Source organism: Ornithorhynchus anatinus, chromosome 2, assembly GCF_004115215.2.
Source record: "Ornithorhynchus anatinus isolate Pmale09 chromosome 2, mOrnAna1.pri.v4, whole genome shotgun sequence".
Lineage (NCBI taxonomy): Eukaryota > Metazoa > Chordata > Mammalia > Monotremata > Ornithorhynchidae > Ornithorhynchus > Ornithorhynchus anatinus.
Genome location: NC_041729.1, coordinates 83,077,131 through 83,090,942, shown reverse-complemented (window position 1 = coordinate 83,090,942; position 13,812 = coordinate 83,077,131). Strand labels below are relative to the sequence as shown.

Genomic DNA, 13,812 nt, shown 5'->3' with positions numbered 1-13,812 from the left:
CTCCGGCCCGGCCCGTCCTGCCCTCCGCCGGGATGCTCGGGCCCCTGTGGAATTTCCTCAAGCGCCACAGGAGGAAATGCATCTTCGTCGGGACCTTCCTCGGAGGTGGGTCGCGGGAAGGGGGAAGGAGCCTCAGGCTGCCCGTCCTGACGCCCGCACTCTTATCTCCCCCTTCACCTCGGCCGAGCCTCCTTTCCCCCCTCTCCCTCTGCTCCTCCCCGTCGCCCTTCCTCGCCCCTCACCACTCTGCTCATTTCTATAGATTATTTATTACCCTATTTACTTTGTTAGTGAGATGTGCATCCCCTCGAGTCTGTTGATTTGCTACTGTTTTAATGAGATGAACATCCCCTTAATTCTCTATATTGCTATTGTTTTAATGAGAGGTTCATCCCCTTGATTCTGTTTATTTGCTACTGTTTTAATGAGATGAACATCCCCTTAATTCTCTATATTGCTATTTTTTTCATGAGAGGTACATCCCCTCGATTCTATTTGCCCTTGTTTTAATGACAGGTTCATCCCCTCGATTCTATTTATTTGCTATTGTTTTAATGAGAGGTTCATCCCCTTGATTCTATTTATTTGCTATTGTTTTAATGAGATGAACATCCCCTTAATTCTATATATTGCTATTGTTTTAATGAGAGGTACATCCCCTCGATTCTATTTATTTGCTATTGTTTTAATGAGATGTTCATCCCCTCGATTGTATTTATTTGCTATTGTTTTGATGAGATGAACATCCCCTCGATTCTATATATTGCTGCTGTTTTAATGAGATGTTCATCCCCTTGATTCTATTTATTACTATTGTTTTAGTGAGATGTACATCCCCTCGATTCTGTTTATTGCTATTGTTGTAATGAGATGTTCATCCCCTCAATTCTATTTATTGCTATTGTTTTAATGAGATGTTCATCCCTTTGATTCTATTTATTGCTATTGTTTTTGTCTGTCTGTCTCCCCCGATTAAACTATAAGCCTGTCATTGGGCAGGGACTGTCTCTATCTGTTACTGATTTGTACATTCCAAGCTCTTAGTATAGTGCCCTGCACATAGTAAGCGCTCAATAAATGAATGAATGAACCCACGACCTCTGACTCCCAAGCCCATGTTCTTGCTCCTAGGCCATATCTGTAATTTTATTTATTTGTCTTGATGCCTATATATTTGTATTGATGTATGTCTCCCCCGCCCTCCCTCCCCCCCCCCCCCGACTATGAGCTCGTTGCAGGAAGGGACTGTCACCCTTTAGAGTTGTATTATACTTTCCCAAGTGCTTAGTACGTTGCTCTGCACACAGTAAGCGCTTAATAAATATGATTGAATGAATAATAATGACTTTGGAATTTGTCAAGTGTTTATTAGGTGCCAGGCACCATGCAAAGTCCTGCGGGAGACACAAGGTGATTGGGTTGGGCACAGTCCCTGTCTTATATGGGGCTCACAGTCTTTAATCCCCATTTTACAGATGAGGAATCCGAGGCACACAGAGGCTAAGTGAGTTGCCCAAGGCCATAGAACAGACAAAGGGCTGATCTGGGTGTAGAACCCAAGTCCACTGACTCCCAGGCCCTTTCCTCTAGTCTGTGATGCTTCTCAAAAGGCTCCAAAGCCTCTTGGTGGTTGTGGCAGGTAGGCGACGAAGGAGGGGCTGGAGGATTGCTTATAATTTGTTTTACAGTTTTATTTTGAAAGTTTTCTGCAGCAGTGCTGGAGGACTTTGAGTACGTGTCGATGGAACAGTAGCCCAGCTACCTGAATTTAGGAACGAGAGTCCTTCCAAACCTCTCGTTCTAGGTTTCCATGGGAGGGTTGTTAAGCGATTCCTGAGCAAGAACCCAAAAGACAACTCGAAAAGTATTTGCAACCCGAATAATCAAAGTAAATAAAATTGAGCAAACATATATACATTAGCGCTAAGGAGGGTGTAAATGAATTTGTAAGTACTAGAGTTGGTTGAAGGCGTGATAGGGCACAAGGTAATAGGAAATGAGGAAAAGTTGTTGGTAAAGGTGGGATTTTAGGTTGGATTTAGCATGGCATTTCCCAGGGTATTGCCATGTATAGGAAAAAATTGTCCAGAAAACTTGTTGGGAGAGGTGGGATTTTAGGATGGATTTGAATTCCTTTTCTAGGATATTGCCATGTATAGGAAAGAATTATCCAGAAAACCCATTGGAAGAGGTGGGGTTTTAGGATGGATTTGAATCCTTTTCCAGGGTATTGCCATGTATAAGAAAAAATTGTCCAGAAAACTTGTTGGGAGAGGTGGGATTTTAGGATGGATTTGAATTCCTTTTCCAGGGTATTGCCATGTATAGGAAAGAATTGGCCAGATTAGTACACAGAAAGGAAAATGGACAAAGTAACTCCTTAGGATCCATTTGAGATCCTATGGCACTGTCTCAGTTGTACTTTGTGCAGGAGGAGCCGGGGGAGAGTGACTTGTTGCCGATTATCACTGAATATTAGTGCTTTTAATTTATTTAGGTTTAACATATAGTAGTTTAAAAAATTAAACCAAGCTTTTCTCCAAAACTGTAGACTAATCTACTCAGATTATACTCCTCAACACAGAGGATAGATGTTTAAAATTGATAATTATATATGCAATCATTGATCATTTATAATTCAGTACGAGGGGTTATTTTGTTTGCACCTTTCACAACCCAGAGTAACTCTCTTCATACTGATCATCTTTAAGGGTATTCTGGTTCTCTGTTTGTGCTGGTTTTCTGTCAGATTTTGGGCTGTTCTTGTCTGATACCTATTTGGGAATAGTAGGTGCACCATTTTGATGTAGTAATTCAGAGAACTGTGAGTGAGGTGGCTGTGTTACTGCCAGGGAGTGACCCTGTTTAGAAAATATCTTGCAGTATCACATTCAGGTTCCTCAAATCTGCTAAGGGTTAGATTCAATGTTGTTTATAAAGGCCCCTTAATACCAAACTATAAATAAGCATTTTCACTAAACATCTGATAGCATTCTAAGAACTGGCTACAGTAATCTGGACAGAGACGCTCAGTAAATACTACTGACCGATTTTTGAAATGAAGTTGAGAGACTTAAGTTTAAAATCTCAGGAGAAATGACATGTTCTCTCCAAGCATCCTGAAAGAGTGCAAAAGGTGAGATGCAAGAGATCAGGTGCTGTCAGAGTATAGGGAGAAAAAGAGTTCAGGGAATTAAGGCTGTGTATGGATTGGAAAAGGAGTGGGAAGGAAGGAGAGAGAGTGCTAGTACCATAATTTGGGATTTTATTCTAGAGTCACAAGGAAAGTCAGTGAGGTGAAAAAGGAACCCCTCGGTCAGGGAAAACAATGAGCTGAGTGTTTAATTGGTGAACCTAATCGAATTACCATGAAAAGTAGACAGAAGAAATGCGTTAAAAGACACAATGAACATATCAAGGAATCCTAGAGGCTGGAGGAAACGCAAGGTCCATCTCATCAGGTTGTTGACCTGAACCTCAGGAGCAGTCATTCACCTAAAACTTTGTATCACTTTTTATTTCTAATCCCATTAAATCCTGTCAACAAGTCTTTCTCAAATCCACTTAGTTACATAAAATCTTTTGTCCTTCTCTATTTTTGATACTTCTTCTCAACTCTTTCACTAGGACGATTTAGGAAAGTAGTCGTGCTGTTAGATTTTAAACAGCTGAATTAAAGCATGAATTGTATCTGGCATATTTTTCTCTTTCCCAAAAGGAAACACAGAATTTTTGCCCTTATCCTTAAATATGAAATTGCTATTTTAACCAAGAGTTGTTGTCTGTGAAAATGGGATTCTGTGACTTACAAAATTAGTTCCTTTTACTACATGTCATCAATGAATAGTTGTTGAGAACGCATAAGGAGTACTAAGTACTTCAGCAATAATAATCCCTGCCCTTAAGAAACTCTAGTTTTAGTGAAACAGGGTGAGCAAGCCATCTCAAAAAGAGAATTATTTGGCTATTTATATAAGGTGCCATTTTAGTTGGCACCTTCTCCCTATATCAGACAACCTTGTAAATGAAGTAGGATTTGAGTTTTGTTTAATACTGATCCTTGAATTGAATTTACTAAGGTATTTTAGGTTTGTTTATTTAGGTAACTCTTTCCTAATATGACCTTTACAAGAGAAATTTGGATATTTCTCTGTTTTAGGAATAATAAAAGTTTATCTTATTTTTATTGACTGAAAATTTCCTGTCTTCCCATTTTGTAAAGCCCAAGCTCAGATTTCCATAGAAGTTCTAATTTCATCTTTTCTGATGCATTATTTATGAGTAGAAAGAGATAGTAGAGGATGCACTAGAAAAAAATGCATAAGAACTGAATGGTGCAAAAAGGTTTATAAACTATTTTGTTTCTAAAACACTTTAGGAGTCTATTTACTGGGAAAATATGGACAGAAGAAAATTAAAGAAATACAAGAAAGAGAGGCTGCTGAATATATTGCACAGGCAAGAAGACAATATCATTTTGAAAGCAACCAGAGAACTTGCAATATGACAGGTAAGGCAAAGGGAATTGCCAGGCTTTGATACGTACAGAAATACTTGGGGTTCATACATCAAATTCAGAGCCAAAGGAAAGAGAAAGACATAAAGGAGAAGAAAATAACAGGCCAAGTAGGTATATGTAATATGTGATCGAAATGCATTCTTTATATCGGTACTTATAAAGATTTAAATGTATAATTAGTATGTTCCTTTTTAATTACCAGGATTGACTTGGAAATTAAAACTTGAAAAACCGGCTTCTGAGAAATATTTGGGAAAAATTAATTTGCAGATACGTAGAGGAAAATAGGATACTGGCTAACAACCAGAATAGCTTTATAAGAACAAGTCCCAACAACCTAATCTCAACTCCCTCTTGACAGAATGATAGGTCTGGAACATCAAACAGGAGATGTTGCCTGTCTTGGGTTTGTGCAAGATTTTTTGATTCTGTTCCATATGGTACATTCAGCAATAATGTGGGACAATACAGCTTGGATCAGGTGTTGACAAGCACAGATAGTTGCTATTCCAAACTGAGTAGGTATCTAAGGAAAGTGGGCATGGTGGTATGGAGGGCAGGGGGGAGGGGGAGAGAGAGAGGAAGGGGAGAAAGGAAGAGAGAAAGAGAGTGAGAACACTGTGGGCCTGTGGTGTCAATACTTCCTTTTCTGGATCCACAGCACTGCGTCTGCCTCTCTGGAAACTTACACTCCAGTCCTGAGACGGCCTAAATTGTTCCTGGTGGGCAGGAATGAGCATCAGAGCTTACCAGGTCTCTGGCATGTGTCTGTTGAGCAGTTGCCCCATATCAGATACACTGGTTTTACTTCTAAGGGCCAGACCTGCCCTGAAATAGGGAACATTGTTCCCAACATGGCCAGAGGTTAGGAGTAATAATAATAATAATAATAATGTTGGTATTTGTTAAGAGCTTATTATATGCCGAGTACGGTTCTAAGCGCTGGGGTAGATACAGGGTAAGCAGGTTGTGCCACGTGAGGCTGACGGTCTTAGTCCCCATTTTACAGATGAGGTAACTGAGGCACCGAGAAGTTAAGTGACTTGCCCAGAGTCACACAATTGACAGGTGGTGGAGCCGGGATTGCAACCCGTGACCCCTGACTCCTAAATCCGTGCTCTTTATGCCAGCCAGAGTGCCTTGACATTCCACCCTTTGGTGCACATCTCAGAGATCACCAGTGTCTGGTCTAGAGTAACACAAACAGATGGATCCATAACTGGCTGAAGATTCTGACTGCTGGAGGGCCAAGCAGTGGAGCAGAGACTAGGGCTGTATCTTGCCCAGTAGTCCAGGGCCTAGCCTAAATTGCACTGCACCTGATGAGTACAGGACCCGTACCGACGTAACATCCATCTTTTTTATTGGCGCCAAAAGGGGACTTTGAGGACTAGACTATTCCCAGGGGTGGTCTCATGCGTGCTCTATTGTCCAGAACTTGCGGGTCCCATACTAGTTTGGAGTCTGTGTGTGAGGTGGACTCTTGAGCAAATGTGAGATTACCACTGGCCCTAGAGATTTGACTGGTGAGCCCAATAAGCCCTGAGCCCAGAGGGCTGTGGACTTTCCTAACCAGGCAGGCTTTCTGCTACCTTAACCATCCCATAGACAGATGGGGCTTTGGTTCACATACTTGGCTCACCTGAACCCCTTGCCAAGCCATTACACTTGTCCATAGCCCAGATGAAGTAATAGCATGCTCATTTGAATTCAGATTACATTAATTTAAGGAGGAGTGGCAGGGGCGGCTATTTTGGAAGATAGGATCAGGATTCAAAAAGGTTTGGTAAATTGGAGAAGTAGTGAGACATAAGCCAAAGGAAGTTCAGAGGGAAGAAGCCACCTTCCCCAAGTAGAAGCATATGGATGAGCAGTTAAATTCAGCAAACAAAGGTTAAAGAGTCAGAGTGAATAATAATGGCCAGAGTCAGCAATATAATAGTGAATTTTTGGAACCAGAGGGCCCAGAGCCTAGAAACAATAGGCAGAGCTTCAGTGACCACAAGTGCAAGGTAATGCCCCTAGGGAAAACTAGCCCAAATCACAACTGTATGATGGTGGGCTTGGACCTATCAATTAAAACCTAGGGTCATTGTTGACTGTGAAATCATTGTTTCAGTGTGAAGTAGCTCTCAGAAAATCCAACTGAATGAAGGGCATCATTAAGATGGGGCTAGAAAGTAAAGCAAATGGCCTAGTTTTCCTAATATAGAAAAGGATAATACACCTGCATTTGGAGTTTTGTATGTATTTCTGACTGTGGTATTTTAGAAAGGACATAATAGACCTAGAGAAGGGTCAGAGAAAGGTAGCTAAAATGAACCAGAATGGAGAAGCTCCCTTATGAGGTTGGACTGAAAGGGTTAGAAATTCTTCAGTTTAGAAAAATACAGGCAGAAATTGAAATGTGTAAAATCAAGAAGGACATGGATGGGTTGAATACAAAATTATTGTCACCAAATCCCTCCACATCAGTTGGCTCAAGGTTGGTAGCTTCAAGGAAACAGAAAAGCACTTCTTGGCACAGCTGGTGGGAAGCCAACAAAGTTGTGCGGGGAGAAGATATTAGTAGGTTCAGGAGGAGTTAAGCTACATTAATGTGTATGTGTTTCCTAATTAGTAACTAGAGGGAAAAGGTTAGGAATGTTAGCATTTATGTCAAGGAAAACAACTGCCACACAGTTCCTCAAAGCATCCTTTTGCCTCTGTTGAAGACTGAGTATTCATTCATTCAGTAGTATTTATTGAGCGCTTACTATGTGCAGAGCACTGTACTAAGCGCTTGGAACGTACAATTCGGCAACAGAGACAATCCCTGCCCTTTGACGGGCTTACAGTCTAATCGGGGGAGACAGACAAAAACAAGACAACTTAATCGCAATAAATAGAATCAAGTGGATGTACACCTCATTAACAAAATAAATAGGGTAATAAAAATATATACAAATGCGCACAGTGCTGAGGGGAGGGGAAAAGGGAGGGGGAGGAGCGGGGGAAAGGGGGCTTAGCAGTACTGGGTGAGATGGACATTGACCCTTGTTCTTTCCACATAAGATCATCTCTCCCCACCTTCCAAAACCTCCTCAAAAACTCTCCTTCAGGAGGCTTTCCAGGCATGACATCCTTGTAGCACTTAGGTGGTATTTGTTAAGCACTTAGTATGTGCCAAGCAGTATACTAAGCAGTGGGGTAGATACAATGCAAACAGACCCACTCCCTGTCCCATGTAGGGCTCGCAGTTTAAAATGGAGAGAGAACAGATATTTAGTCCTCATTTTACAGATGAGGAAACTGAGGCAGAGAAGTTAAATGACTTTACCAGAGTCACACAGCAGATTAGAACCCAGTTCTCCTCACTCCCAGTCCTGTGCTCTTTCCTCTAGGTTCTGCTGCTTCTAGGCAGATTTTTTTTATTCAACTTACTCATTTTTTTGGTTTTGTGGCTAATAGTTTTATCCCTGCTTTACTTCTTGCTCCCATTCTAAGTATACAATGCATTTCTGCCTGTTAATCCCATTAGATTTTAAAACCACTTGAGGGCAAGGACCATGTCTTCTACTGTTAATCCCAAGCACCCCTCTAGACTGTACAGTACTCTGCACAGCAGAAGCTCTCAATACTGATGCCTTACCAACCCAAGAATATCATTTTCTTGTGGTATCATGTTCTTAAGCAATTGTGTTATTCTTCCTCCAGAATACCACGATATCATCTAGGAATCCTGAGGTACTCATTCCTCAAGATTTATCATTTGTTAGACCCTTACGATGGAACTGTGACCGACTCTGGATTGCAAACTGAAATGGGTCTAGAATATTTGGAGAGGACTCAGGGCTAATTATGGTATATATTAAGCATTTATTGGTTACTAAACCCTGGGCCAAATACTTATAAATATAAGTTTAGACAGGGACCCTGACCCACAGGGGGCTCATAATCTAGACTGTTGGAGGACAGATAGAAAACAGGAAAAAATGACAAAAACAGGGAGCAGGGTTGGTCAGGAACCAGGGTTGGTCATGAGCCCGATTACCTCTTGAAACCTCAGCAGTAGCAATCACCACTGGGACCCTTCACCATTTCATAAACTACCTTTGATTAAAATTTAGTAAGGGTGGTTTATATTCTCTGAAATCATACAACCTTTAGTGCACTGACCTGTTTGCTATGTTAGCAGAATCTGGTGCTACTTGTTCAGTAGGTAAGAATCATACTTGCTGCTGAGAAATAAAGCTTCTAGGCAAAGTCAGATTGCCAGCAGCATTCATCTTAAGAAAAGATTCATTCTTCTGTAAGATTTTTTTACAAGTCTCAAACAGTAAATTGAGCGTGCAAGTTTGTGTATGTTGTACAGCAACATAAATCGTCTAGGAGCACATATATTTTAGAAGCTTTCATATTTTATAGTTCATATCCTCCTCTCAGAAAAATCAAGGTCTAGCAGTTTCTATCTATGTGGCATATATTGTTATGAAGTTACTGTTGGGTTTATTAAAAGGAAAATCTGTTTTGTATTTTAGTTAAATAAATCCAGGATTTAGGAGTGGCACCATCATAGTCCATCTAATTCAAACTTCTCTCTTTCCGGCAGGACCACACAAACAGTCCCAGACTCATGAGAACATAACGTAAATTTGGAGAAAGAGATTTCATAACCTCCCTTGGTGATCTATTCCAACGAGTAATAAACTCTATTGTCAGGAAATTCTTCTTTTATATTGAACTGAAATCTCTCAAATTGTAGTTGCAGCTTGTTTCTCTCATCTCAGTGGAGATTAAGAACAGCTGGCCATTATTCTGATTAATACCCCTCCATCTAGTTCAGGGGCACTAACGTTCACTTCTCCCTCTAGGCAGCTTCAGAAGGGCCTTTTCTGAGCAAGTAATTGCCTTACTGGGAAGCAGGCTGGCCTGATGGAAAGAGGGCCAGAGCACCTGGGTTTTAATCTTGACTCTGTTACATGTGTACTGTGTGACCTAGGGCAAGTCACTTAACTTTTCTGTGCCTCAGTTTTTTCATCTGTAAAATGGGGATTAAGACTGTGAACTCCTAACCCGATTGTCTTGTATCTGCCCCATCTAGTAAATGCTTAACAAATACCATAAAATTAAAAAAAAAAAAGTACCACTACCCCAGTGAGGCAGGACATCTCCAGGTTCCTGCCATAGTGAGCCAGCCTTCATGAGGTCTGGCAGCTTTAGCCAGTGCTAAATGGACTCCTTCACCATATTGTTCATCTCCTTTAAGGGATCATCTATTGGGTGATCACCAAGTCTCATCAAAATGTGCTCCTGTCAATCCATGTAAATATAGTCTTGAAGACTGTGGATGAGTGGAGAAGAGAAAGTTACTTAAAAATGTAAGATGAGAGCCCACTCTCCATACCATCCAACCAGGAGCTGTGGAACCATGCTTCTCCTGAAGCCCCTTTGTGAATCAGTATGAGTGGAAGCACACAAAAAGAAATGGCCTACCCTGCTTCCTACCCTCCCGTTGCCTGAATCCAGTTTGTTGAGAGAGACTCGTAGTCCCAGCGAACAAAACATTGGTAATTTAGAAGCTGTTTGGTAATGGAAGTAGTGGAGGAAGACAGTGAAAGAGCGAGAAGGAAAATGTAAAATTAAAAATGGGGGAGCTGCCCCTTGTTTCAGTTTATTAGGAGCTTGGCACTCTCTTCTATGTTAGCCAGAAGGCAGGGGCTTTGTTTCCCAGAAGCTCCCTTTCCTGAGCTAAGGCAGTGGATGGACACTGAGGTCAAATAACAGAAACCAAAGTAAAGAGATAGGTGATTTATCTTACTTTCTTCCCTCCTCCTGTGTGATCCCAGGTTGGTGGGGAAGATATTGTATTTGTTCACATAATTCACCCTTCCTGTGATTTTCTGAGGAAGAAATAAAGGATTGTTTTGTAATTAGTGACCATTATACACCCCAGAGTAGGATCAGGGGTAGTAGAATAAGTAGAACAGTTAGAGGCTCCTACAGGATTGCCTTTTGTAGACTGGACTTGAGAATGTACCACAGAAGTAGGAAATTCAGTCTCAAGTGCCCTCCTACCTTCCTCTTCCTTCTCCTCTCCATTCCTCCTTTTTATTCTCTTTTTTTTCTCCTGCCCCTTTTATTGCTAGACTTTAATTCCCACGTTAGTGCCCCTTCCCTGTTTGGGGGTTGCAAAAAATTGGGGCAATCATGCAATCAGATATGGAGCTGGGAATCAAAATGCCGTGGGTTCTCGTCTTGGCCTGCCATACGCCTCTTGTGTGAACACTGCAAGCCATTTAACTTCACTTCTCTATCTGCAAAATGGGGATAAGAATACCTGCCTCTCCTTACCTCAAAGAGTTATGAAGATATAATTACAAAGGAAAAGAAAGACCAGCAATATATCATTCAAACAGTTCTCAGTCAGTTCTCAGACTTTTCACAGCTCCAGCATGGCAGACCAACAGTCACAATAGCTGATTCAGATGTGGTGCTACTTCCGCTTCTTCTTGTCCCGCTCCTGTGGGGCAAAGCTTCACTCTAGAGGTGGCCACCAAAGTTCACTGGGAACAGCGTCAGCTTCAAGCCTGAAAGATGGATGGAGAGGTAGATTAGGTCCTTGGATGCCGAAGGGCCCTGTAAAAATCAGTGCAGAATACCTTATGACCTGCTTGAGTATGGCTCCCTAATGAATCCACTTTGTGTTTGCTTGTTTATGATTTTTTAAAAAGACACAGTGGGCAAAGTGGGCAGAAGCAGAAGAGGAACTAGGAATCTTTCGGTGGTGGATTCCTCCCTCACCTACCTGTACCCTGCACTTACTTCCCTTCTTTGTTCTTTTTCCTCTTCCTAACTTCTGCTAATCTTTGTCTCCTTCTTTAAAGAAGGAAATTGGGGTCCTGGGCCTCAGTCAGCTTGTGCAGGATCTTAACCCTACATTCCCCAAGTGACATTACACTGCTGGTAAAAACCCAGAGGATGGAGACAAAAAAAAGAGAAACTGGGAAGAGAAGACTGAAAAGATAAGAAAGCATTGTTTTATTTGCAGAATGCCATTTTAACCTCACAGGATCCTCTTGAAGTGTAGGACAGAGGTCATGGGAGGCTTAGAAAGGTTTTCCAAAATGTCTATAATTAGTCTTTAGCAGAGCCAAGACTAAAACCCAAGTTCTGAGCCAAATCCAGTGCTGCTGTTCTATCCAGTTAATATGCTATCTGGAAGATGTATGATATTTTGTGGTTTTGAGCAGCTAAACTCATTTTTCTGAAGTTTCAAAATATGAAGGAGTATAGAACCTAAGATAACAGATTTTTGAATTTCTAATCTGCACCCATCTCTTCTCTATTGTTCTGTGTGTCAGGTGTTTGATTCTACTAAACCAGTAGATGAAAATTATTCCCATTAATTCGGATGGTAATCACACCATTTGGGACTTTTTAATTTGCTGTTTTCTCCATTTGAATTGCAGTGTTATCAATGCTTCCAGCATTGAGGGATGCCTTAATGCAACAACTAAATTCAGAGAGCCTCACAGCTCTGTTGAAAAGCAGGTGAGTGAATCTGTGGTGTTCCCTTTCACGTTGTACTTAGAATCTTTGGACAAAAAGCTCTTTTGAAGTGGCTATTTTATTTTCTTTGTTCAAGCTATTAAAAGATAGAATATATGGATTTTCTGACTGATGCCACATAGTATTGAATCAGTATTGGCCACGGTCATCTGTATTCATGATTTGATCATCTGAATAAAATTAATATGAAATTCAGCTTTAAGGATTTTAGTTTTTCCTCCAGGTGATAGGTTTTCTTCTAAATCTAATCAGGAGACAATTGTTTTTTTAACATGCTCTTTGTCCTCATCTATAAATACTTATTGAGTGCCTCCAGGGCTTATCACATTGTTATAGGAAGAAACTATAGGGTTGAACCAGTTTGCATGGACATGCTCCCTGTCCTGAGGAGTTTATAACTTGGGACAGCAGCAAAACAAAAACAAATCCATCTTAAAATGAAGAAAAATCAATTAAAAGTAGATGTTAACAAATAGAAGATATACAAGAGAGCTGGAAGTTTGGGGACTACATCATTGAGATTAGTAAGTGGTGCTGCTTGCTCATGGTTATCCACTCTGTGTGGATAACTGGAGTTATCATTCCCACAGGAAATGTCACAGATTTATGCGTATTGTGTTTGCTCTTGTAGCTTCCCTATAAACCTTATAAACAAGCATCCTCCCTTCACCTTGTCTCCCAAGGCCAAACACCCCAACCACAGTACCCACCCATCAGTGCAGGATGGGTCAACTCAGGAGCAAAGAGAGAGGACAGCAAATCATTTTCTAACGACAGAGTAAATCCTGTGCAATTAAAATGGGTGCTGAAGAAGAGAGGAGAAAGGAAGGGAGAAGTTGGGAGTAGGTGTGGGGGAGTTTCTCTCTTGCCCCTGAGACAGTATCTAAATTTGAATGGATGACCATTGCACTGATACTGAATTTGTCAGGATTACAGGACTATTGCTACAAAAATGCCAGTAAATGCATCAGTGTTTAGACATCAGTCGTACTTATTGAGCACTTATTGTGTGCAGAACACTGAAATAAGCTGGGAGAGTAGGATACAACAATATATCAGTTACTTTCCTTGCCCACAGTAAGCTTACAGGCAAAGGGTAAATTATATATGTACATAAGTGCTGTAGGGTTGGGGTGAGCAAGTCAGGGCACATAAGGGAGTGGGGAAAAAGGGAAATGAAGGTTTAGTCAGGGAAGGCCTTTTGGAGATGTGCTCCCAATAAAACTCTGAAGGTGGGAAGAGTAATTGCTTCATGGGTAAGTGAAAAAATGAGAAGACATGGAAAGATGACTCTTTTACTAGCTGATAAATTATAGTTACTGACTTGATTGTTGCCTAACTAAAATTATAAATTAATCACCCATGAGCATTTCTTTAAAGAAGATCCAAACCCCAGAGCAGAAGGAAGCAGGAGAATGATAGTATTTGCTAAGTGCCTACTATGTGCCGGCCACTGTGCTATGTGCTCGGGTGGATACAAGCAAATCGGGTTGGACACGGTCCCTGTCTCATGTGGGGCTCACAATCTCAATCCCCATTTTACAGGTGAGGGAACTGAGGCCCAGAAAAAAGAAGTGACTTGCCCAAGGTCACACAGCAGACAGGTGGCAGGAAGTGACTGCTGGGTCCATGCCATATCCACTACGCCATGCTGCTTCTCAGATGCAAGCATCCTAGGGAAGTAGCAGCATGGTCTATTTAAAAGAGCACAGGCCTGGGAGTTGGGGGATCTGGGTTCTAAT

General features: G+C 41.3%; 1 protein-coding gene across 1 annotated transcript in view; it reads left to right on the top strand.

The window, feature by feature from the left end:
- Positions 1-12: 12 nt before the first annotated feature.
- Positions 13-13,812, top strand: part of PEX3 (peroxisomal biogenesis factor 3) — a 28,393-nt gene continuing 14,593 nt past the window's right edge. Inside the window, exons 1-3 of the mRNA XM_029053571.1 lie at positions 13-105; positions 4,379-4,510; positions 11,971-12,052. Coding sequence (XP_028909404.1) covers positions 33-105; positions 4,379-4,510; positions 11,971-12,052 — 287 coding nt within the window. The 5' untranslated portion in view covers positions 13-32. The remainder of the gene's footprint in view (positions 106-4,378; positions 4,511-11,970; positions 12,053-13,812) is intronic.